Below are 24235 nucleotides of genomic sequence, written 5' to 3' on the forward strand. Positions count from 1 at the left end.
AATTTTCTACGCTAATCCCGGAAATTCAATACGTCACTTTTTTTTATCAAATAAAGTACGAATTTAATCCATTCTAATACTTTTAAATGAATGTGATTGATTTTAGATTTAAGTGCAATCAAGATAGGTACTTTGATATATACTAATAAAAACCCTAATACTTAAAATATATTCAATTAGAATTGGGTCAGACACAATCAGTGGGATTAGGTATAGGTTACACCCATTTCAATTTTCAATTTGTCAAATCGTGAGTTTAGCAAATAATATTTTAAGAGTATGGGTGTCTGCTTTACCTTGGCTACGTACGTTTTATGTTCTCTTTCTTCATCTACAAATTACACTGTGTCCACGAAAATTGTCATTCGATCAACAAAGCAAATGGGAGGGGGGCAGTTAGAACTTTAATAAATTTGGGATGACCAATAATAAAATGTGTAATATTTCACAGAGATGTGAAATTTTTATTAAAGAAAAATATATTAACAATCTTCTTATTTATAAAAAAGGATTAAGCCAAAAATCTATACAGAAGACCTTGCCCATTAGACCGGTATGTATAAAAAAATTCATTATTTGTAAACTAAGACAATAGCCTAGAAACACAGTTTCGTGGCCAATATCACCCACGTCCCCATCTTCCAGCCAAGTTCTTTTTTGCTTGACATGCTTATTGGTTTTTCGCTTTAAAATAGTCCAAAGTAGGTACTTCACTTTGTTATTACATAGAGAACTGCTTTGAGCACAATGATAGTGTTGATTAATAAATCCTAATACATCACTTTCTACGTTTATCGTGGAATGGAGTGCCTGTGGGATCATGAAGTGTGAATGGAATTATAGAGGAACGTGCATCCAATACTGTATTGGGCCATTGTAATATTATTACTATTAAAAGAATTTGGCATCAAATAAGAATGCAGTGGAAAAAGCATTACGATCGCGATAGAAATGGTCACAGCAAATTATATTGAGCCAAAGTTCATCCGCATTCTTATTCTTAAGAAACTTTTGAGTAAAGTTTTAGCTTAAAGTTTGAGTCATTTTTTTTAAGTTGCTTAAGGTTTGAATTTCAAGTATTATTGTTAAGTGAAATTTTAAACTTGAATTATTCTCAACGTTTAAGCTACCTTTCATCAATGAAATCTTTTATTTTAAAAAACAAGTTTTATGTAATAGTTTATATTTTCCTCTATAACATGACAGTAATATATTCAAAATTCCGAAGCAAATATTATCTCACTATAACAAATATTATTTTAACTATCATCATAAAGTGGTACACTCAATAATTAATTTATTTCCGGACATAGATTATGGAAATGAGTTTAACCTTAATAAATATAGACATTTTCTTATTTATGATAAAGCTGAATCCCAAATATCATATTTAAGAAAGTAATCATTTATCAATTCTATTGAGTCTTGTTACCATATAAAATAAAATTCTAAGTATATGTAACAATGATGTTAAGTTTTTACACATTAAAGCATCATTCATCTTTAGTATATATGACTATTACTTACAAAATATATATATTTAGCAGATCAATGGTTCACTATATTGCCCAATCTCTATTTTTAAACTAAAAAGATTGCAGGTGCATGCGTGATAATAACATCATTTTTCCATCTTAGTTGTCCTTGAACAAATAATCTTATCTATAATTGTGTTTTTCTTTGAAAAATTACACACGTGAACAATGTTACGATAAAACTTGTGATTTAAATATACTTGAATGAGGAAGGATTTTAGGGTGCTTTGGGTGGATAAGGGTAATTTGGAGATAAAAATGATGAAGGTGGGGTGTGTTTAATCAATTGTGGGCTGTATAAAATTCCAATCAAAATCAAAACTCCCTTCCCTTCTAATTCTCTGGTTTAAGGCCCCCAACACTATTCTTTGGGCCAAAACCACTCCAACATCCAGAGGCTAAAATCCATTGGAAATAGGGTTTTTTATCATCTCCAATCTCCCCCTTGTATATTTTGTCCAAAGTTTATTCTTTCTGCAATTCTCTCTATTTACATGTACTTGGTGTTTTCATTTTAAACTTTGAATGGTTATTTAATTTATGAATATATTCTTCAACCATGGCTAAATCCTCTTACAGAAACAACAAATCCTCTCTATCCCTCTCCGATGTGTGTCTCTTCCTCGGAGGAGCAGTCTCAGCTCTTCTCCTCGTTTGGGGTTTCTACTCTATCCCTCCCAATTTTGACACCACACTCACCCAAAACGACGCTGTTTCGCTCAGTAGCAAAACCGGATCGCTTCCCGTCCCTGATTTCCGCTCCGACCCTCCCAAAACCACCTTCTACGACGATCCTGAAATAGGTTACACAATGGACAACACGGTTCGCGACTGGGACCAGAAGCGTAAAGAATGGCTTCTTCATCATCCTTCCTTTGCCGCTGGAGCTGACGAAAGGATTGTCATGGTTACCGGATCTCAACCATCACCGTGCCAGAACCCTATCGGTGATCACTTCCTATTGAGATTTTTCAAGAACAAGGTGGATTATTGTCGGTTGCATGGTTATGATATTTTCTACAACGACGCTTTACTTGACCCGAAAATGTTTGGGTATTGGGCCAAATACCCGGTAGTTCGGGCCACGATGATAGCCCACCCCGAAGCCGAGTGGATATGGTGGGTTGACTCGGACGCGTTGTTCACCGACATGGAGTTCAAGCTCCCTTTACATCGTTATAAGAACCACAACCTCATAGTTCATGGATGGGCCCACCTAATTCATGAGAAACGGAGCTGGACGGGACTCAACGCAGGAGTGTTCTTGATTAGAAACTGTCAGTGGTCGTTGGATTTCATGGATACGTGGGCCAGCATGGGCCCACAGACTCCAAATTACGAGAAGTGGGGCCAAACGTTGCGTTCCACGTTTAAAGACAAGTTCTTTCCTGAATCAGACGATCAAACTGGCCTCGCTTATTTAATTGCATTCGAGAAGGACAAATGGGCGGATAAGATTTATTTAGAAGGTGAGTATTACTTCGAAGGGTATTGGCAGGAGATAGTGGGAACTTTTGAAAACATTAGTAATAAATATAATGAGATTGAAAACAGAGTACCTAGGTTGAGGAAGCGTCAGGCAGAGAAAGTGAGTGAAAGTTATGGTTTAATGAGAGAAGAGTATTTGGTTGATGCTGGAAATGGAAGAGGAAGTTGGAGAAGACCGTTTGTGACGCACTTTACGGGGTGCCAACCGTGTAGTGGAAAACACAATGCTATGTATTCTGGTGATGCGTGTTGGAATGGGATGCATATGGCACTTAATTTCGCTGATAATCAGGTGTTGCGTAAATATGGTTACATGCACCCGCAGTTACTGTATAATAATGTTTCTCAGATACCTTTTGATTATCCTGTCTCTTCGCAATCATGAATACTCGGGTATATTACTTAAATCCTATTTAATTATTGTTCACTCATACCAACTCCAAATCTATATTTTGTATCTTGCTATTGCTTTGTATGATTAGTTAATCCACTTAAAGTAGTATTTTTACCTTTTAAGGTATCTTTTGTGGCAGCTTGCTATTACTTAAGGGTTTTGAACAAGGGAATCTGTCAGTTTTGATAAAAGTATTTAATATTATAAGTTGCATAATTGGAGGATATATTATATTATATCGAATCCCTATAAGCTTAATGTTGTTGGGGGATTTGTCTCATTTATTCTTTGCTAATTTGTCCTTTTCTCTTGATTCTGACAAAATAAGGCTTTTTTAATCCTAGAGTGTTGATAACGACTCAATGCCTGCGACACGTTTTCTAATCCTTACAATAACACTACCATCTCATACCTCTACTGCATAATAACAACCTTTTAGCCTCCAATAAGAACATTGTTACACGTTTAATTTTGACTTAATCAAGTCCTGAGAATATCTTGTACTATTAATAATATACTTAACATATAACCTTTTATTAATACTTCAAGGTTTATGTATGAAAACTTTATACCTTCATATATAAGCAATCTAGGGATACTTAGCAAAAGCACAGATTGACTGCTTATTAAATGATGTAACGTCCAGCTAATAGTAGACGCCTTGGCCATCTCCTTCTCCGGCTATATTTTATCCCTTAACTTCCCTATATGACACTCCCATTTTAAAATGTTTATATATATATGGCAGTGTATTTTTCAAAGGTTAAGGTATCGTAGTTATATTAAATTATGTTAATTACTATCAAGTTTATTTATTATGTACTGATTAATTTTTGGTTACTTATTGGCTTGAGTACAAGTTTGATTTATGGGGTAATAGGATGAACAACCTTACACGATAAAAATTACACACCATTTTGAAGAATATATATAGTTAATGATCAATCTAATAACACTAATTATTTCAGTTATATTCCTTAATTTATGTGAAATTAGTTGTATTAAGATCATGAATAACACTTGAGGAAGTATTTTAAGAGTGTAACATCTATACACTGTCACTTTAAGGATTTATACACATTTAGTCTATTATTTGCCATTTATTTATATTATTTTTTTTTGAAGAGTCAATAATAATTAAAAATGAATACTGAATAATATAGTGATAATATATAAAACTCCTACATTAACTATAATATAGGTTTTTTTTCCCTCATTTTAAATGTTAAAGATTATAGTTTGCCATTTCAGTGAAAAAACAGATAATAATGAAGACGTTGATATAGAATTACAGAGCAGTAGCAGTCGTTGAGGAAGAGGAATGAAAGAGACGTGGTTTGTGTTCACTCACAAGACTTCCTATGCGTTCTTGCGAACCCACTCCAACATCCAGAGCTTATAGTCCATTGGAATTAGGGTTTTTATCATCTCCTATCTCCCATGTATATTTTCTCCAAAGTTCATTCTTCCTGCAATTCTCTCTATATCTTTTTTGGGGTTTTCATTTTAAACTTTGACTGGCTATTTAATTTATGAATATATTTTTTATACTAGTCATAAAGAGAAGGCTGTCATGATAGACAACATTTCTCGATTCTGATCAGGACCAAAGAAAATTTATTGTTCCTTGATGACAGTGTTTGTGCGTGTCTGAGCCTTTTATTTCTTCCTTGTATTTATTTTGTAAAAATAATCATCAGAAAAATAATACACGTAGTGTATTTCTCTTCCAATGAACGACTCAGCCGTGTACAATGAATTGATCTGATTTAAGCTAGCTGAGCTTAAAACTGTTGAAGCTCATCGTGATAAAAGTAGACGTAGAGTGTCATGCATTTAGAATTACACTATCGCTTGTTTTAGGATTTTGAAATCAAATTTGGGAAGTCGAAAATAATCAATAGTTTATCTGTTTAAAGCATGCCCTACTATTCATGTTTGTATTAACATAGGGCCAGTGACATCTCTTACTAGTTTAGTATATCATTGGATCTGAAAGAGTTGATCTCAATGACGTTTTGTAAAAACGGTTGCAAATTGTGTAAGGGATCATGGATCATGGTTATGTTGTCATTTTTTGTCTCAATTCTTTTTTTTTTTTTGATAAGCAAGAGAAATGGATTAAGAGCACAAGGGGTGCTAACCCTAAGAGAAAACAAAGAACAAAGATGAACAAAATCACAAAGAAGCTAAAATACAAGACCAAGGGTCCATACACCAATTAGCAAAAGTCAACGGATAACATTCCGTCTTAGCACAAAACCAAACTCAAGAACGAATCTTAATAGAATTCAAAACATTCAAGACACTAAACTTTATATCCCGAAACACAACCTCATTCCTCAATAACCAAATAGACCAGACCACCGCGAACCATAACATCCTCCACCAATTAGAGTAATTAGCATTGCTACATAAGTTCATGTGATACCTCAGCACGTCTGTGATCCAGAAACTCCCTGCTGGAACTGCATCAGTGTTCCCTGCTGTTGCTGCATCAATGTTCCATGCTTTTTTGTCTCAATTCTGAAATATATTTTGGTTAAATGGGCTGGTTACATCAATTCATTGAATCCCTCGTCATTTATGATATAAACAAAGTTATAGCAAAATGGATTACCTTTTCTATCCTGACCAGGCATAGAATTTGGATCTTCTACTATTATATGTATATTAAGAAATGAATGCTTCTTTCTTTTAGGCATATACTGTTTTGTATCTGTTTTTCTTTTTTCAACAGACATTCTAAGCTTAAACCACGGAGTTTGAGAAGTATATAGTTTTAAGACATTATTCAAGTGCTGGTTATAGTTTGGTTTTTATGTTTGAAGTAAGGTGTTTCCAACATTTTGGACTTCAGGTATCTTGAAGTTCACTTATTGTTTTTTTTAGAAAGATGAAGATTCAGAGAGATTGGGAGGTAGATGATAACGCCGAAGGTTAAAATAGGGGCTGGGCTCCTCTCGGGGGTGAATGAGGAGTGAATTAAATTACTAGGGTGAATGGAGGTAGCAGAGATATGGTTGTTTTGTGTGAGTGAGAGTGATAGGCGAAAATTTTTAAACTCACTTCTCCTCCTAACTATCATTTTTAGGGAAATTCAATAGTTTCAATTAGTGACTAGATCTAAATCATTAGATGTTCACAGAATTAATTGTTAGGATGAGGAGTAAGTGGATCCTACTCTTTTAAGAATGATGCTTGTCTACTTACTTTACAGTTTACACTGTAAAATAACCAACAAAACTTTAATCTAGTGAGGTAAAACTTTGTTAGATCTCGAAAAACTAAAAAGTTAAAGAGTTTAATTTTTGTGAATAACACTTATCGGAGGGGATAAATATTGGGCAGCAGCCACACAATCTGAGAATGTTAGTTCTTATCTATAGTGTGAGAGAGTATTACTGGTAGTAACATTAACTCAGACAATGATAATAGTGAATATGATAGTGGGAATCTGAAAATTAACTCGTACATAATGATAAATATGAGAGTGGGCCTGATGCGTTCGCTTTCAAGTTGGGCTGTACGAGGCCCTATGAGGATGGAGGATAGTAGTGAAGGTTAACTGGGGTTTGTCTTATTTAATTTGGACAGACATTGCAAATAATTATCTGAAAGAGGTTGGTTTGAATGTGAGACCTTTCGAAATTCGATATATATAGACCACGCTGACTTCGTGTTTATATGTTGATAGTTTCTCACTGTGAGTCTGTGACCTACATATGACTGTGGTAGGACAATATTACAATTAGATTGAGGGTACTATGTCGGACTAGGACCCTTATTCGTGGCCCTCATGTTCACTTCACAAATATTTGCTTCTAACTTTTATATATCAACCTGGCTTCTCATCGCTAGGCTTATTAAAAATTTAGTTTCTTATTTTCGTTTTAATATTTTTTCTGACTGAATTAAGCCTAAGTCTTCATATGGAAATCTCATTTCTCAATGAGAAATTGATAACTAATGTAATAGATTATCATCCGACGCTTTCAAGTTGATGACTGTTTAAGATATAAATGACTGTTTTTAGCAAAAACAAATGTAGAATAGTGTATTATACAAAACTCGCCAGGTGAAGCACCACCGAATTTAATCACCAATAAGTTAAGTGACTAAAATTCAACAACATAATACCCAAACCCAATTTATAATTAGCCAACACGCCTAATAGACAGAAATTAGAGCAAATTCAGCTAAGCTAATACAAGAATGCAGCAGCTGCTCCAACGCAGAAAACGTCAAGGCGATACTTCAAAGTAGTTATTAAATCAAAAGTTGTCTCTCAATTTTGTATTATAATTATTACTTATTGTGATGTATCATGCATGTTTAAATAATGAATAAAGAAATATATAAGAGAATAAAATAATTTAATTCATTGTACTTTTCATCATATAAATTCAAAAAACAAATTATATCCGAATCACTTGTTGATTTTCCCGACCCTGATAATGGAGAAAGAGAGGAACATCGAGAATGGGTGGGTCACAGTCATGGGCCCTACAACATTGAATAAATGGAGCAAATATGACCCACGGGCTATGGCAGTGTGAGTGAAGAATGGACTAACGTGAGCATCATGTTAGTTGTCAACTTGTCATGGTGGACTCGATAATTTTCTAATGGTCCCTGTGGCCATTTCCCTCTATGTTTTGGAGGCATTTAAACGAGGGTTTCACATGTCCTAATAACCCTCCCTTAACTACAAACCACGTGACCTCTTGTATCATTTGCCCCTCTTTCTTTAAAAACTTCCCCGTTCAACCAACTCATTCATACGTAACTTTAGTCACACAAGAGAATAGAGACATTGTCCTCATTCAATTTGGTTAACTTGGTTAAAACAAGCCTTCATTTAATAGTGACATTCAAATTTATAGGGGGAAAATGGAACCAATCGATTAGTGAAGACCAACGAGGGCTACCGCTTTTATTATTTCCATTCTAAAGAAGAAGAAAAAAGAAACACTACTATGCTTTGGCATGTTTACTAATAATGATATAGGGGGTGTTATCACATTTCCAGATACCAAACACGAGGGCTTTCATTTCATGTCTTTAGATTTGTGCTACCATAATAGTGCTTCAGTGAATTGTGTCCTCTATAGCTAAATGCCATTAATCAGATTGTTCTACACAAATGAGAGACCATATTCCTTGTTGTTTGCTAGCATAGGATTTAATGGGGTACCTCTCCCTAGGTTTGTCTGTGATTTTGGACAATGTTATTAATTTGCATTAATCAAATACCGCTAATGTAAAATTAAGGGAAAAGATGCTTCTAAGACACCTTTTGTCTTTAGCAGCCCGTTCAAATCATCAAATTGTTGGATTGAGGCTACTTGTCACGGAATAGATATCACTTGTAACAAGAATGTCTCAAACTCTATTCTTATCCAATAAAATTGTGACATTTATAAAAAATTTAATTAGTTGAAAACAAAATTAAAATTATGTGCAGTTTTTTAACACGTCTTATAATTTTATTGGACGTGATATGATTGGTAAGTATGTTGTTTAAGAGAAGTATTTACAACACAAAAGTTTAGAATCAAATTTAGGAATACTTAAATTACTCAAGCTCATTCCACTTGGATGCATACATTTTGGTTCTAAAAAGATGAAATTGATTATATGTAAATGTTAAAAACATAATAAAATTATCCCGTGCATTAAACGAATTTTTTAAAGTTGAAATAAAATTGTTCAAAAAAAAAACTTATGACCAGCTTAAAATATTACTAAACAAAATTTTGAATTAATTAATATTTTTATTTTTGAACTTTATCTATCTCATATCCTCAGGTGACTTGATTTTAGAATGAATTTTATCTTTCAATATGTAAATTAATTGGATTGGGTCCTCTCATATTTTCAATTTAACTTTTTATAATTAAAACTAACTGTTTTTGTTCAAGTTTGTTCACCAACTAAGTAAATTTGGAATAAGTGAAGTGTTATTATTAAATAATTGAAAATGGAACTAAGTATAAGATAACCAACACATTTCAATTTAAGTCTTATCAAAAAAGAAAATAATATAATAATTTGACATACTTAAATTTTAATAGAGAAACGTAAAATCCTTTCTTGTTGGAATAAATTTAATTAAACAATTGCTTGAATTTTTGTGTGTGCACGAAGAGTATTTCTTAGCTGATACCCAAAGTATTAAATTAAGCTATTTTTCGGAGCTATTTGAGTAAAGTAATAAATTTTGAAACACCTTAGTTCAGACTCATTTGCTAGCATAATTATCTAGTAATAACTTGACACTATATTTGAGTAATCTAATCTGGTCATTTACTAATTGTATAGGGACGACAATAAAAATGGCTTCTAGCTTTATAAGTTCTTGTACTTTTTTAACTGCTCAAATGAGAGCCAGCAACAGCTTCCTTTTGTATTATAAAATAGACATAATTAGTGGGACTCATTCTCAATTCAAAATGTCAAATATAAACATTTTGATTAGTTGAATGCACAAATTGAATGATAGCACTGTATGTATACTGAAATAAATAACTGCTGTCCTATCATCACTGTTAATCAAATTATCCGACGTAGTCAATTACGTTTACCGTTCTTTTCAAATCAAAGTAATTACTGGATTGTATAAAAAAAAGTAATTACTTGTTAAAAAGACTTAGCTAATCCTAAAAAAGGTCCTTTCTAATTTGATAACCAAATTAGTATTTCAATTATTCACCCCTCTAAAAAAAAGCCCAAATCGCTTTCTAATTAATCATATATAAAATAATAAATTTTGAAATAGGGGAATATTTATCTATTATCGGTATAAAGATTTATACACAACATATTATTCTTTATTCATTTATATTATTTTTTAAGAATCAATAATTATTAATTATGAATGATAAATGATACGTTAATAATATAGAAAACTCTACACTTTGAGTGAATAGATATTTCTTTTATTTTAAAACACCTTATCAAGATTCATTTGCTAACACAATTATCTATATATTGATATGGTGAGAGATACATTTGCTTATAAAAAAGCAATTATATAGGTTGATATTCTGATATAATTTTTGGCTAATTATATCTTGACTTTTTTATGAAATTATACAGATCTATATTTCAAAGCATAGTTTAGTAAATTGGACTATTTTCATATAAAATTTTCATACCAAATTCCAATTTTAATCATGAATAAGTTTTGCGGCAGGAAAAGAAAGCATGAAAGGAAGAGCTTAACTAGCAAGACGTCCCACGTAATATTAAAAAATTACATCAGAAACCAACACCTTATGCTCTAAATAACATCATACATTTATTTTCTAATAATATATGCTTTTAGGTTCTCCCTAGGGTTACTTCACAGTGATTTATTCCAGACGACCCACCTCAACCTCGAAACGCCATAAAGCTATATGCTTCATTAGCTGTCTTTCACATTCACAGCAACGTTGAACTTAAAAACAAAGTGAAAATAATTAGAAAACGAGAAAAGAGAGAATAAAATGGGCTATGCAAATCAGTGAGCGCGGTAAATCTTGGATCTGCAGTTACCAGTTCCCATCTTACCAACCCAGTTAGCTTTGTTTGCACCAAACTCTTTTTTAACCATTAAAAAGTAAAGCTAATTAACCATCACTTTAATAACTTTATTAATTACCTAAAATTGATCAAACGCTTTCACTAATGTCTACCTATATATAGTGTTAAAAGGGGTCATCGACTTATGGTTCGAATGATTATTTTTTCTCTCACTATGATACTTTCAATTCCGGAATCCATGTGAATATGACTTATGGAAATGAATACTAGGAAATCAGGTGGCTTGAAACTAAGGGCGGAGAACGGGATACATTTCGCAATTGATTAGAATTATTGATTTTGTAGGATTATATTAAAGTCTAGCTACCAACCTCTAAAAAATTACGACCATAATTTGATTCCCTTTAATTTTAATTAAAATAAACTATTCCCCTTTTAATGAAGAATTATTATGAAGGTCAAACACACCAAATCTTCAACTTGCATGTGGTAGCAATGTTTGACCAACCAATATGATATTCTGTAAAGTACATGCTTACGTGACTCAATCTCAAGATGCAAGAGTATAATTAGAGTATAATTAACAGATATAAGAGACACCAGCAACATTAACTTGGTGTGCCTACTATAGATCCAAAGATAGACTAGGAATCAATAAGTTTATTAGCTTGCAACTACTCATTAAATTGTGACTAGCCGGTTAATAACAAGGATTAAAGAGTTGAGAAACATGGTTAAAATGACGATTGAGGTAAATTGCCGACAAAATAGGATGGAGGTTAGTGCAACCAGGGAACATTGTGGTCCCTGTTGCCTAGGGTCCAAATTAAGCCTTCATGGACCTTGTGGGTCACTACTGACCCATTTTACATGAGATTTTCTGTCGGTATGGTGTTTCGGCGCCACTTAAATATCCCCTTCCTTCTTCTCCCTTCAAAGTTATATTTGACTTTTGTTTCCTTGTGTTTTTTTTTACTTGAGCATCACTCCATTCTAACCAACCTATAAGAAAAAAACTACAAATAAAAAACAAAGCTGACTCGTAATTTCTTATGTTGTTTAGATAAAATAGAAATCCCACACGAGAGTGTAGCCGGTGGAAGACACATTCCATAGCAAGTGATAATAATATATTAGGAGCTGACCAACATTGAGTGAGTGATACTCGGGAGCGTGGAATTCGCGTGAGGTGGATGGGGCGGTGGACATTGTATAATTAACACATTCTTTCAGAGGTTTTGCCTACTCTCTCATTACCATATTTGGTCAAAAGTGTTGAATGCAATACCACGTGGCCCTCTTTGCCAATAGGATTTTTGCATATATAAATACAGCCTCACTACTTCACCCAAAAATTCATCTTCAACATTTCAATCCAAATATCAATCCTTCACTACTTTATTCAGATTTTCCTTATCGTCCTTCCTCACTCACTCTTATCAGCTATATAGTCCTTCACAAACAATCTAAAAGAGACCACATCTTCATTCATTTCCCAACCTTAACCAAAACCCAAAATGAAACTGTTGTCTAGTAAAGCCTCTTGCAACACTCATGGCCAAGATTCTTCATACTTCCTTGGATGGGAGGAATACGAAAAGAACCCTTATGATGAGGCTTTGAATACTAAAGGAATCATTCAAATGGGTCTTGCAGAGAATCAGGTTAGATATTAAATCTCAGAAGAAAAATATTATTTATCATATAATGTCGTAATAGTAATAAGTTTTTTAGAAGGTGGTAGGCTAATGAAGAATTTTTGTATTTGGCAGCTTTCTTTTGATATCTTGGAGTCTTGGCTCGCTAAGAATCAAGACGTAGCTGGATTCAAACGTGATGGAAAATCCATATTCCGAGAACTCGCTCTCTTCCAAGACTACCATGGCCTCCCTTCATTCAAGAAGGCATTGGTAGATTTCATGGCAGAGATTAGAGGAAACAAGGTGACCTTTGACCCCAACCACATCGTTCTCACAGCAGGTTCCACCTCAGCAAATGAGACCCTCATGTTCTGTCTGGCTGAACAAGGAGACGCTTTTCTCCTTCCTACTCCTTACTACCCAGGGTGAGTTATTTAATTAACTTTACTTGTAGTCTACACTACACTGCATTCTACTTTTCTAATAGCACTTATCTGTCGTCATCATTGGTTAATTATTTAATTATTAATTATTATTCTTTCATTTTGCTTATCTTGCTTGCACTTTTGTTGCGCAGATTTGATAGAGATCTTAAATGGCGAACGGGTGTTGAGATTGTTCCAATACAATGCACAAGTGCAAATAACTTCCAAATCACTGAATCCGCTTTACAGCAAGCTCGTGAAGAAGCAAAGAAGCGTAACCTTAGAGTCAAAGGCGTGCTGGTGACAAACCCATCCAACCCACTAGGCACTACAATGTCTCGGAATGAATTGAACCTTCTCATTGACTTCATCAAAGTCAACAAAGACATGCATTTGATAAGTGACGAGATTTATTCCGGGACAGTTTTTAGCTCTGCGAGCTTTATCAGTGTCATGGAAATCTTAAAGGAAAGAAATTATCTTAAAGATTCTTACTCCGACGCTGCTCAAGTTTGGAACAGAGTTCATGTTGTCTATAGTCTTTCTAAAGACTTGGGTTTACCGGGTTTTCGTGTAGGCGCTATCTACTCTAATAATGACGAAGTTATTGCGGCAGCAACAAAAATGTCAAGCTTTGGTTTAGTTTCTTCACAAACTCAATACCTCCTCTCAGCCATGCTTGGAGATAAGAAATTCACCAAATACTACTTATCTGAGAATCTAAAGAGACTCAAACGACGCCAGAGAATGCTCATTTCTGGATTACAGAAAGCCGGTATTAGCTGTCTTAAGAGCAATGCAGGTTTGTTTTGTTGGGTTGACATGAGACACCTTCTCAGTTCAAACACATTTGAAGCTGAGATGGAGTTATGGAAGAAGATTGTATACCAAGTTAAGTTAAACATATCACCTGGTTCCTCTTGCCATTGCAGTGAGCCAGGTTGGTTCCGTGTATGTTTTGCTAACATGACAGAAGAAACTCTAAACCTTGCCATGACACGATTAACCACCTTTGTTGCAGACATCAATGTCGCCAATGAAAGCAAAATGAGTTCAAGAAGAACAAGGTCACTCCCAAGTTGGGTTTTTCGGCTATCGTCTCGTAATCATCGTGAACAAGAAGAACGATAGTCTCATGAGAACGATATAGCGTGGTCATATATGGTTGGTGTGTGAAGTATATGAAACCATGCACAATTCACTTTTAATTATTTTTTATCTCCCCGAATATTTTTGGTGGAGTTAGTATAATTTTTATTTATTTTTTCATGATGAAGTTGTAGCGAAAGAGAGAGCACTCTGTCCTCGTGGACGTGAAGTGTGGGCTTTAATTAGCCTTGTTAATGTGTATGAGTTCAATCTCAATCATCTATAAAAAATCATCTTGTTGTGATTGATTAAAATTTCAAAATGTATAATTATCAACTGATTTGTTTATGGTCTATGAATTATTGTCCCATATATAGTTGCAAATAAATCATGTTATAGTTTATACCTTAGTTGTAGATAGTTTTTAATAAGAAAAATAATGTATGTGTGAACACACCCATTGCTAACATTTACGGAAAATATGGCACGGCGAGATAAGCGGCCACACACGGTGGATTGGGCTTGCCGACGTTCATAACAAACCGACCTTCGTACACATTTTTCAAGGCGTATGAGTAGGATAGTGGGTCAGATCTACCAAAAGTCAATACTTAGTGTTTTTCATGTTATTTCTTGTTTTTTGGGTGCATATTTGTCATATCTTCTGAATTGAAATTTTGTATAACATGTAAATATAATTCTTTTCAATTCGTTTTTAAGTGTTACGAAATTAACACCCTGTCCAAGGGAGCTCCAACTTTCTCTCTCTTCAGCTGTAAGAAAGGGCAATGTGGTGGAAACCAAGTAAAAAAACTGTGGTCGGGGAGATGTTGAAATTGAACTTATAGAAAGCCTTTTTAAAATATTCAGTTCATCATTAACTAGACAAGCAAAAGAGCGTGCAAAAGGGGTTGTTGCAAAAAGAAAAATAAAAGTTAATCACTTTGCTGTGTTTAACTCTGTTCTCTTATAAAAAAAATATAGGAGATCTAAAAATATAATAATTTTTTAACACTTTACTTTATTTTTTTAGAGTAATTAACCCTATTTAAAAAGTTCTTTTGTATCAAAAAGATTAAGCTGAATGTAGTACGTGGCTTTGTGATGTGCTGTAACTCTTAGGTTTGAGCTACTTTTTAAGAAATTACTAAGGGGAGAAAAAAATTGAATTGTAAGTTTGGTGAAGAAAAATCAGGAAAATACTAAGATTGGCACCAGCATTCTTATCAGTTATTATAATTAACACAATTTGACACATTCACTAAATTGGCACACGCAGTTCAGTCACATGTGCCATTTCAGCAGACTAGCTCAAGTTCAGAATTCCCTAGTTTATACTAATAAAGTAAGATAAATAAATGTGTTTGTCCATGTTTGCATCCCTTAAGGCTTAACTAACTCTGTGTGTAAATTATTTTATATTTTTTTTATCTAAATCGTAATAATTCTAATCAATCTTAAATTATAAAACAAAATTACTTTATAAAAAATTAAACCATTTAACTAAAAAAATTAAAATTAGAAATTCAAAGTCACTGTAATTGTTCATACTCAAGCTACCATTTAAATTCAAATGTTTAAGATTTTAATATATTTTCGAATTTTTTATCAGCAATTCATTTAATAAATAAGAAAATAGTGAGTGTTAGAAAAACAACTGGTACTCATGTCTACAAGGACATTAAACAATACAACTCAGATAGCTAGAAGGTCTTCAAACTCATTCCATAAAGGAGAAAGTAAAACCAGAAATATGAGCATTAAGAAGGTTCCAAGAATGAAGATAAATTGAGAATATTACATCATCTAGATTAAAAGTAGAATGCTAAAAAATGACATTGTTTTTAACCAATCAAAGGGACCAAATAGACATCCATTGTTGATGAAGCTTTTTTTTCAACCGAAGCAAATTCCAATGAGCAAGAAAGTTGCTCTTAACACCATTGGGCATAACCGAACAGAGCCCGAACCAAGAGTAGAGTTTTTGCCAAACACCATAAGACGAAGGGCAAGTGAAAACATTCTCTGCACTAAGCATTTCAATTTTGAAGGAACATTGCAAGCCCACAACCTTTTATAGAAACCATTATTAATATTTGTAACATCATTTTAAAGCACCTTGTAAGCATTTCGAACTGAATATAAACCACCTTTATCATGAACCCATAGCCACCCATCATTAAGGTCTTGGACAAGTCTCACATCCTCCAAGAATTTAAGAAGGTTTTCGACTTCTCCTTATTCCCATAAAAGCAAGTTCCTTCGCCAATTCAAAGACCAACACCAAACATCATTCCTTCACTCTCTCAAGGAGCTAATACTTGCATCTTTATCCATGGCCACCTGAAATAATCTTTCAAACCAATTTTTAAGGCAATTTCCACCCACTCAAAGATCTCTCCAAAACATAATGAACTGACCACAACCAACTCTCCTACGAACACCCTCGTTAAACCACCCATTGTGTATCCATTCTCTCTATTGCTAAGACTACATAGGTCTCTCGACCACGACGACCCCGTTTTAAAACACTCGACATCATTAACCCTCCCATAGCCATTGCCCCTACGCCATATCTAGATCTCAAAACTTTTACCCAAAGGGATTCTCGTTGAAAAAGAAGTCTCCACATCCACTTACTTAATAAGGACAAATTAAACAAGCAATTTTTTTAATCCCAAGACCCCCTTCCTTTTTTGACCTACACACCATTTTCCAACTCACCCAATGAATACCTTTACTCAAATTTATAGTCTTTAAAAAATTAAAAAATATATTAATAAGGAATTTCCAATGCAGTAAAGATATTATTCACATCTAAAGCTTTAAGTTTTTAATTTATCTTAAATATTGAAGATATTAATTTTATTCTGAAATTTATTTCAATCTTACTTTACAAGTCACCAATAGTTTCTGGAAAAAGATTTGAATTAGAAGTCTTGAAATTATTTTTAAAAATTAACAATGGAAGGAATGAAGATTTCATTTGAATTTAAATGATTAAGCTTTTAACTTATGCTCAAATATTAATATCTTAAATTAAATTTAAAATATAGTTCTGAAAATATTACAAAAAATAAATTAAAGTAGAAATTAATAATTATGTTTAAATCATAGAAATCTTACATTCACCATAATATTAAATATTGAAATCATTAGTTTATATAAAAATGATAACTTATTTTAATCATAATTTAATTGTTGTTCAGATATATAAAAAAAATTTAATTGCTAGATATAGAAACTTACAGGAATTATAAAAGAAATAGTTACTACCTTAACCGAGATTTTCCTTAAATATATTATATTTTCATTGGTAAACTTTATCACGTGCTTCAGTGTGCTTGCTGAATTGGGTTCTAATACAGTTGCTGCTGATATGGGGTGGCTATCGCCGCCTGCTGGTGCTCAAATTCAGCTTTCGGTTATGTCCATGTTCGTTAGTTTCTTGTTTTTCTATTTCCTCTGTGGCCGGAAAAATAGTATATTATTATATACAGTATGATAGACGTTAGTTTTAAAATATGTATTCCTATTATTAATCTATATTATACACGTCCTAGGATGGATAAAAATGAAATTATTACTTTATATACATGTGAAAATCATCCGCGAATCAAATAATTGAAAAGCAAAACCATAGCTAGGATTTTATCCCGAATTTTTAATTTAAACTTTTCCGAAGGATGTGACAATTTTGATTACGTGGTATGGGTGACATGTGGGTTTCACATGATGTTGCACATGCTAGGGAACATAGAACACCTGCAATAGGATTTCCTCTCCAAATTGAGATATGTTGCATCACAAATTGTGTGTTGCGTGTTTTACTTGATACGATTATGATATGATTAATAAAAAATAATTAATTGTTAAACTATTCATTTAAATTAGTTTTCTTTAATAAACAACAGTAAATAATACATAGAATAAAGTCAATAAACACTTTTTACTGATGGAAGGAGCTAGCCCTTAATTTGCTGATGGGGACAAGAAGGGTCAAATGAACATGGCTCTTTGCTTCTCATAATTATGCCTTCCGCCCATAATGAATACAATAAATTTTAGTACCCAGATTTCGGGTCCCATAGGTCTGCTAGGATAGACCATTTCGATGTGGATTTCTCGGTGAATAACTGATCAATTATAGATTTGTCTTTATTTTGGTCACAATCAAAATATATGGAGTTTGTCGTTTTTTATTTGTTTAATGCGATGCCATTGCAAGGCACCCCATCCATTATTGTGAACTCATTAAATTAACCACCCTGTATGATAATTGCCCATTCTTGGTGCGGTTTATTATTTCAGTTTTCTCACTCTCTCGAAAATATAAGATAATTTTACCATTGAGTTAAAAAAAAATGATAGCAACCCTCTTGAAGTGCGTAAACAAATAACAAATATCTTGATATTGAATCTAGATTATTCTACTATTGATTTTAAGTTGTTTTTTAATAATAAAATCGAAAATAAAAAATTTCTTTTTCTCCTCATTTTTCTAGTGGACAAATGATCTACAAATAAGCTAGACAACATAAACAACTCTCCAAGTAAGTAACGTTATCATGATAAAATCACAATCTTTATGACCTTGTCGAACTCCTCTAAAGCTATTTTTTTTCTTCGAAAGTGAGAAAATGACGAGATATTTACTTTTAATATAAATACTAAATGAGGACTATCACATTATTTTAGGAACAAACTCCAGTTACAACAATCATCATTTCAACTCAGCGTCATCACTCTAATATAATATGTCATCAATGGAGGAAAAAAGCTTGAAAATTCTTGGTAAAAAAGGCTGACACATTATTTCTTCTTTTTTCTTAGTTCACAAACAGAGTTAAAATTAAGAAGCAATAGATTGACTATATACTTATAACAGTTCCCATAAGGTACAAGCTAAGTGATATCAACTTATTATTAAAAGAAATTTGTCATGTAAACTTATACCATACAAAAGTGTGACTTTAAACATCATTACCGATATAAGAATTTCATTGGTGATAATGTACAAATAACTCAATAATTAATCTTAAAGTTGTAAGACATGCCTTAATCCTACTAAGTTTCTCCTACATAAAAGATAAGGATATCATTAGTAGATTAAGCTGAAAATAGAGATCATAAAATGATATTAGCTATGCATCAATTTCTTTATCATTCAAAATTAACATGAAATTCGTCCTCTAAAAAGTTCATACTAATACCAAGTTTACAGTAATATAATATGATATGAATTGTATTCTTTTACAATAAATCATTCTTGGTGATGTGACAAAAACATAGGGTATGGTAGAGTAATCCCAAAGCAAGAGGTTAATTTGAAAAACTCCAAAATTTTAGTCCACGATAATGCATATTTTGCATAAGACAAAGTCTGATTTATTGGTTGCGCTTCTGCGCACTCCAACTCAGGAAAGTACACTGCTTAATTTAACTTCAGCACATACGCATGTAATTATCCATGATCATGCATGAACTTGATTTTCCAGGTTATACATCATTCGGCAGAATTTGTCCCTTGAACAGCATGATCTATCTATCCCCTTCACTTAATTCAACAAAGAGTTAGTATCGGTCTCATCAGCTGATAATTCATTTAAATTGAATGCCAAGGAGTCAAGCACGAAGACGTTGATTATGGATCAAGCTTTCTAGTTGCGGAAAGCGTTATATATTGGACTCATCTACTCTTTGGATTATCTCTCTATTTGCACCAGCACTACTAGCTATACAAGTACAATTTGATTTTCTCATTTATGTTGATACTTTCCTAGGGTGATGTATAGTCAAGACATAGGGCTATATATTTCAACATTTGTACTATTATATAGTGCATTGTCTTTTCCAAATACAAGTAAAGGGGGGAGAAAACGTGGGTCACTTTGTAAAGGGTGGGTTTTTTCCCTTTCTAGTATTGATTAGTGTGGTTAATTCAATTGATTTTAAATATACGGTTGGGACTGGTACTTATTGATATAATAATTTCACAGAAACTTCAGTGGTAGGAGAAAGTTGGCAGGATTCCACTGCATCACATGAGCTGTTTCTCTTGTCTATACTACGATTATGGACAATCTTTTAGGATATGTTTTGCCTTTTGTACAACAAACTTTCTTTAAAGTCCCAGAAAGGGTAGAGATATCCCTAATATCCCGGTCTGAAAAGTGATTGTAGTCACCTATGGCGGTGCCCCAAAACCGAAAGCTAATGAAGCAGTGAAAACATATGCGTTTCATGAAAGATTATTGTCGGAGTTAATGTTATATTTAATAGGTTGATGTTGGTTATAATAATCGTACGGCAAACTCTCTGTGTATACCAGAGAAATGGAATCCACCTACAGCAATAGCATATAGTGTGAATACGAATATGATCTTGGAAGTGTAGCTTAAAATTGAATCACATGAGAGAGAATTGATAAAAACAACATATAAAATGTGGAGTTAATTATACATAAAAACAACATATAAAAATGTGTAGTTAATTATATTTAGATATTTATGTTTTTATTTTATGATAAGACATATTTACACTTAAAACTGATGGAAAAATTGTACTCTAGAGGAGTCCGACCCCTTAAAATTGGAGTATTATTATTAGAGTTTAAAATTCATGTATTATCAGTGTAAATTTTTTTACACAGTCTATACATCATTCACTATTAATTTGTATTAGTTTTAGTTAAGAGTCAATAATCATTAAGATTGATTTGTTAACACATTAATGATAGTATAAGAAACACTTAATTGTTAATATATAAATATTAAATCTTTATTAAAATTGTATCATCACTGTAGGGCACTAATATAGTAATATAAGGTTTCATCAATAGTTGTCTAATTAAATTGCATATCGATAAAATTAGATATACATATACATATATTTTATATTAATATTAATTTAAAAAAATAATAACTCTTTTATTTACACCATATGTTAAAACAAAATATATGAGTTAGTGGTAGAGCATGTTTTAAATATATAAACAAAGTTAGCATATATGTGTTTGAAATTCAATAACAAAATTACGTAAATGTTAAGTCACTTTTATTCCAAAAAAAACTATTTCTAGATATAAACCGACTTACATGAGTAGAAAACCAATCAATATAATCAGTTTTAATTGATATGATTATACGACTGATATAATTATTATATCTTTAATATAAAAAATCGATTTAATGGTTAAATCGTTCGAAAAACTGTCCGATTTTCACATGACTGGAAAATTCATCAGTATGATTTTGCTTGTTGTGGTAGAAATCAAAGAGAGGATCCACCTAGAAAAAGAAATCAAAGAGACCAGAGGTTATACTATTCCTTAGTCAAAGAGACCAGAGGTTATATTATTTTGTTTTGAATGAGATAATATTACTACATTCATTCGATAGTTTTTATAATTAATATATTATTAAAAAATACCATATTCTGACTAAAATGCCTCTTACAGTCTTGCTTATTTTTCACGAGAGAACAAAAAATAATAATTAATGGAATGTACCATTAGATGGTGAAAGAATTGGAAAAATAAATTTTATTAAGCCTTAAAATCATTAAAACGACAAAAGTTGAAAAAAAACAGCAGAAGATAAGGATGTAATAATTGATAACTTGTTGCAATGGTTATGGGTTCAAGCACCCTTGTGTTTATTAATAATTTTTCTTATTAAAAATCGTTTTGAGAACAAAATACAAAGAGATCCCAAAGAATTTGATCCGTGTACCCTGAGCCCCTGACACTATAGTTATGTTGAGCGTCATCAGCGGAATTAAATTACAAGATGTAATTAAGACCTTAACCTATTTTTGACACAAAGTCCCTTGCATAGTTGCATATCATTTCTTAGGAACCGGTATCTGCGGTTGACATTTTTTCTTCAAATTATGGAATATGGATATGTATATACACACATTTTTATTTGTTCGCCTTAGTGATATATAATTTCAAACTTAGTTTTGAAAATCCTTAATTCTATTATTAAAAAGGACTGCTCATTAGACCAGTATTTCACTTAATAAGGATAAGGGAGGGATGTATATAAAATTTTACCCTCAGAAGAGAGTAATATTTTCAGAAACTAATAGAAATTAAAAAAATTCCTTATTACAATTGTTGCTTTATATAATTTAAAAATCTCTTTATGGACAAGTATCTATCTTTCAATGTGTGACTCGCCCCACATGGTACACATTGGCTCATTAGTTTTTTTTATATTAAACAACCTTCTTCCTCACCTTTCTCACTTATTAATTTAAGTTTGCTAGATGATGAATATAGGATAAGGATAAGAAAAATAGTGTGTAAAATGAGAGCAACTTCATTAGTTACGACAGTACAATAGTGGGATAGGGATAAACTGACCTATTGTCTTACTTGATATCTCCCTCTAATTAAAAAATTTAACTTAATTTAAAAAATATTATAATAATATAAATTAACATTTTCACATTATTTATATATTTCAATTGTCCAGATATATGAGGGTAGAATTATTTTGGGATAGATGATTATACTGTAATACTGATAATGTCGTGTAGACCATAGTTTCTGGAAAATGATAGGAGGGAATAACGGCACTATCTCACCCTACTCATTTCTAAATCACCTCATCATAGGATAGAAAATATATTAGACCAGTAGCATAGTAAAATTTTGTTGGTCCACTTAACTATAAATTATAACTTATTGATAGTGGAAGTCGGAGGATATGCATGTAATGATAAACTTAAATAAAACCGATCTATAATTTATCTTACTTAAGTCCAAATTCAAAAAATATCTACTACTTGTCTCAAAAGGAATTTATTTGTATTATTGTTCTAACTCAATTGAATCTATCCAATCACATGTGAACTTAACTAAACATAATAAATAAGACTCGTCGACCTCTAAATTAAGCGCATAAGCTACACTAGATTCAACCATAAATCATGGCTCAACCTTATTCGACCACCTCCCCCAATGAACAATTTAGACTCGTTTAGCCTATTCTAAACTTGTCCAAGTATGATAATTTTTCCAAAAGAAATATTGTTTAAATTGTTCTTATACTATATCGTGAAGAACCAAAAATAATAAAAATGTATCGACTCATATATTATTTGGACTTGTCTCCACGATATACCATGTTTTGTTTAACTTAATTATATTTATCACATTTTTTGTTTGAAAGATTGCAATTATTTTTCATGCAGAGGTAATCCGTATAATGAAAGTATAAAAATTAGGGGTTTATGTAGGTGTAAAAAATTGATGGATGATTTATATAATTTCGCTAAAAATCAAGGGATGTCAGTATAATTTACTCTTTTTATTGCTTTTCACTATGAGGAGGTGTTTATTATTGTACAGACATTAATTAATTTGTTTCGAGCATCTTACAGGCGTAACAAGATGGGCCCAAATTTATTAAAAGTCGGTGAGGCTTGTAAGGCGTTGTGGTATTGCTGTGATCAAACGGGCTGACAAAACTATGAACGAACAGTTGAGCAAATCCTTCAAAATAAATAGTTAAGTCCTTAATGTCCCAAACGCTATCCAAATTAGTAGCCCAAGAAGTCTGTTATTTCATGTATCATACGGTCAATTGTTATTGTCCATATAAATCTAGATAGTAATATGGTGGGCAATACATTACGCAGCAGTGTTTTTTTTTAATTTTATTAATATATGTATAAGAGGCTGTTAATTCATACAGAACATAAGGCAAATTCCTTTTGTAAATTTGTAATAAAAAACTTTCTTACCTTTTTTATGTAAAATATAAATATATGTCTACAAGCACAGGGTACCCAAACCCATATAAATGGTTTTTACCTTGAAAAAAGTATTGCCTCCATGTGGAATATGAATAGGGTATCTTTGTATATATTTTTTTCATTTTATTTGCAATATTTTGGAGGTTTTAATAATGTCATCATTATTTTATAATCCTTCTTCTGCATGCCATGGTCAAAATTGAGAGAGAAATTTTCAATATTGTGCTTGGTGGAAACAAATTGTATAATCAACACACACATCCGGGGTACATGTAATGACTATTTTATTATAATAAATACAAATTTGGTAACTTTAATGATGAAATGAATAATACTAAACTAAACAAGTGTGCAATAATAAGTACT

General features: G+C 32.3%; 3 protein-coding genes across 3 annotated transcripts in view; all 3 read left to right on the forward strand.

Annotated features, from left to right (window-relative positions):
• Window positions 1-5220, forward strand: part of LOC109348824 (galactomannan galactosyltransferase 1-like) — a 66811-nt gene extending 61591 nt beyond the window's left edge. Inside the window, exon 2 of the mRNA XM_019589395.1 lies at window positions 4972-5220. The gene's annotated coding sequence lies outside the window, so the exon portion shown is untranslated. The remainder of the gene's footprint in view (window positions 1-4971) is intronic.
• On the forward strand, window positions 2018-4906 carry LOC109348828 (galactomannan galactosyltransferase 1-like). The gene is made up of 2 exons (XM_019589398.1): window positions 2018-3416; window positions 4669-4906. Exon 1 carries the CDS (start codon window positions 2095-2097, stop codon window positions 3406-3408), a length of 1314 nt encoding a protein of 437 aa, XP_019444943.1. The 5' UTR covers window positions 2018-2094; the 3' UTR covers window positions 3409-3416; window positions 4669-4906.
• LOC109349996 (1-aminocyclopropane-1-carboxylate synthase CMA101-like) lies at window positions 12334-14448 on the forward strand. Its single transcript, XM_019591094.1, has 3 exons — window positions 12334-12611; window positions 12720-13012; window positions 13165-14448. Exons 1-3 carry the CDS (start codon window positions 12465-12467, stop codon window positions 14141-14143), a joined length of 1419 nt encoding a protein of 472 aa, XP_019446639.1. The 5' UTR covers window positions 12334-12464; the 3' UTR covers window positions 14144-14448.

Source organism: Lupinus angustifolius, chromosome LG06, assembly GCF_001865875.1.
Source record: "Lupinus angustifolius cultivar Tanjil chromosome LG06, LupAngTanjil_v1.0, whole genome shotgun sequence".
Lineage (NCBI taxonomy): Eukaryota > Viridiplantae > Streptophyta > Magnoliopsida > Fabales > Fabaceae > Lupinus > Lupinus angustifolius.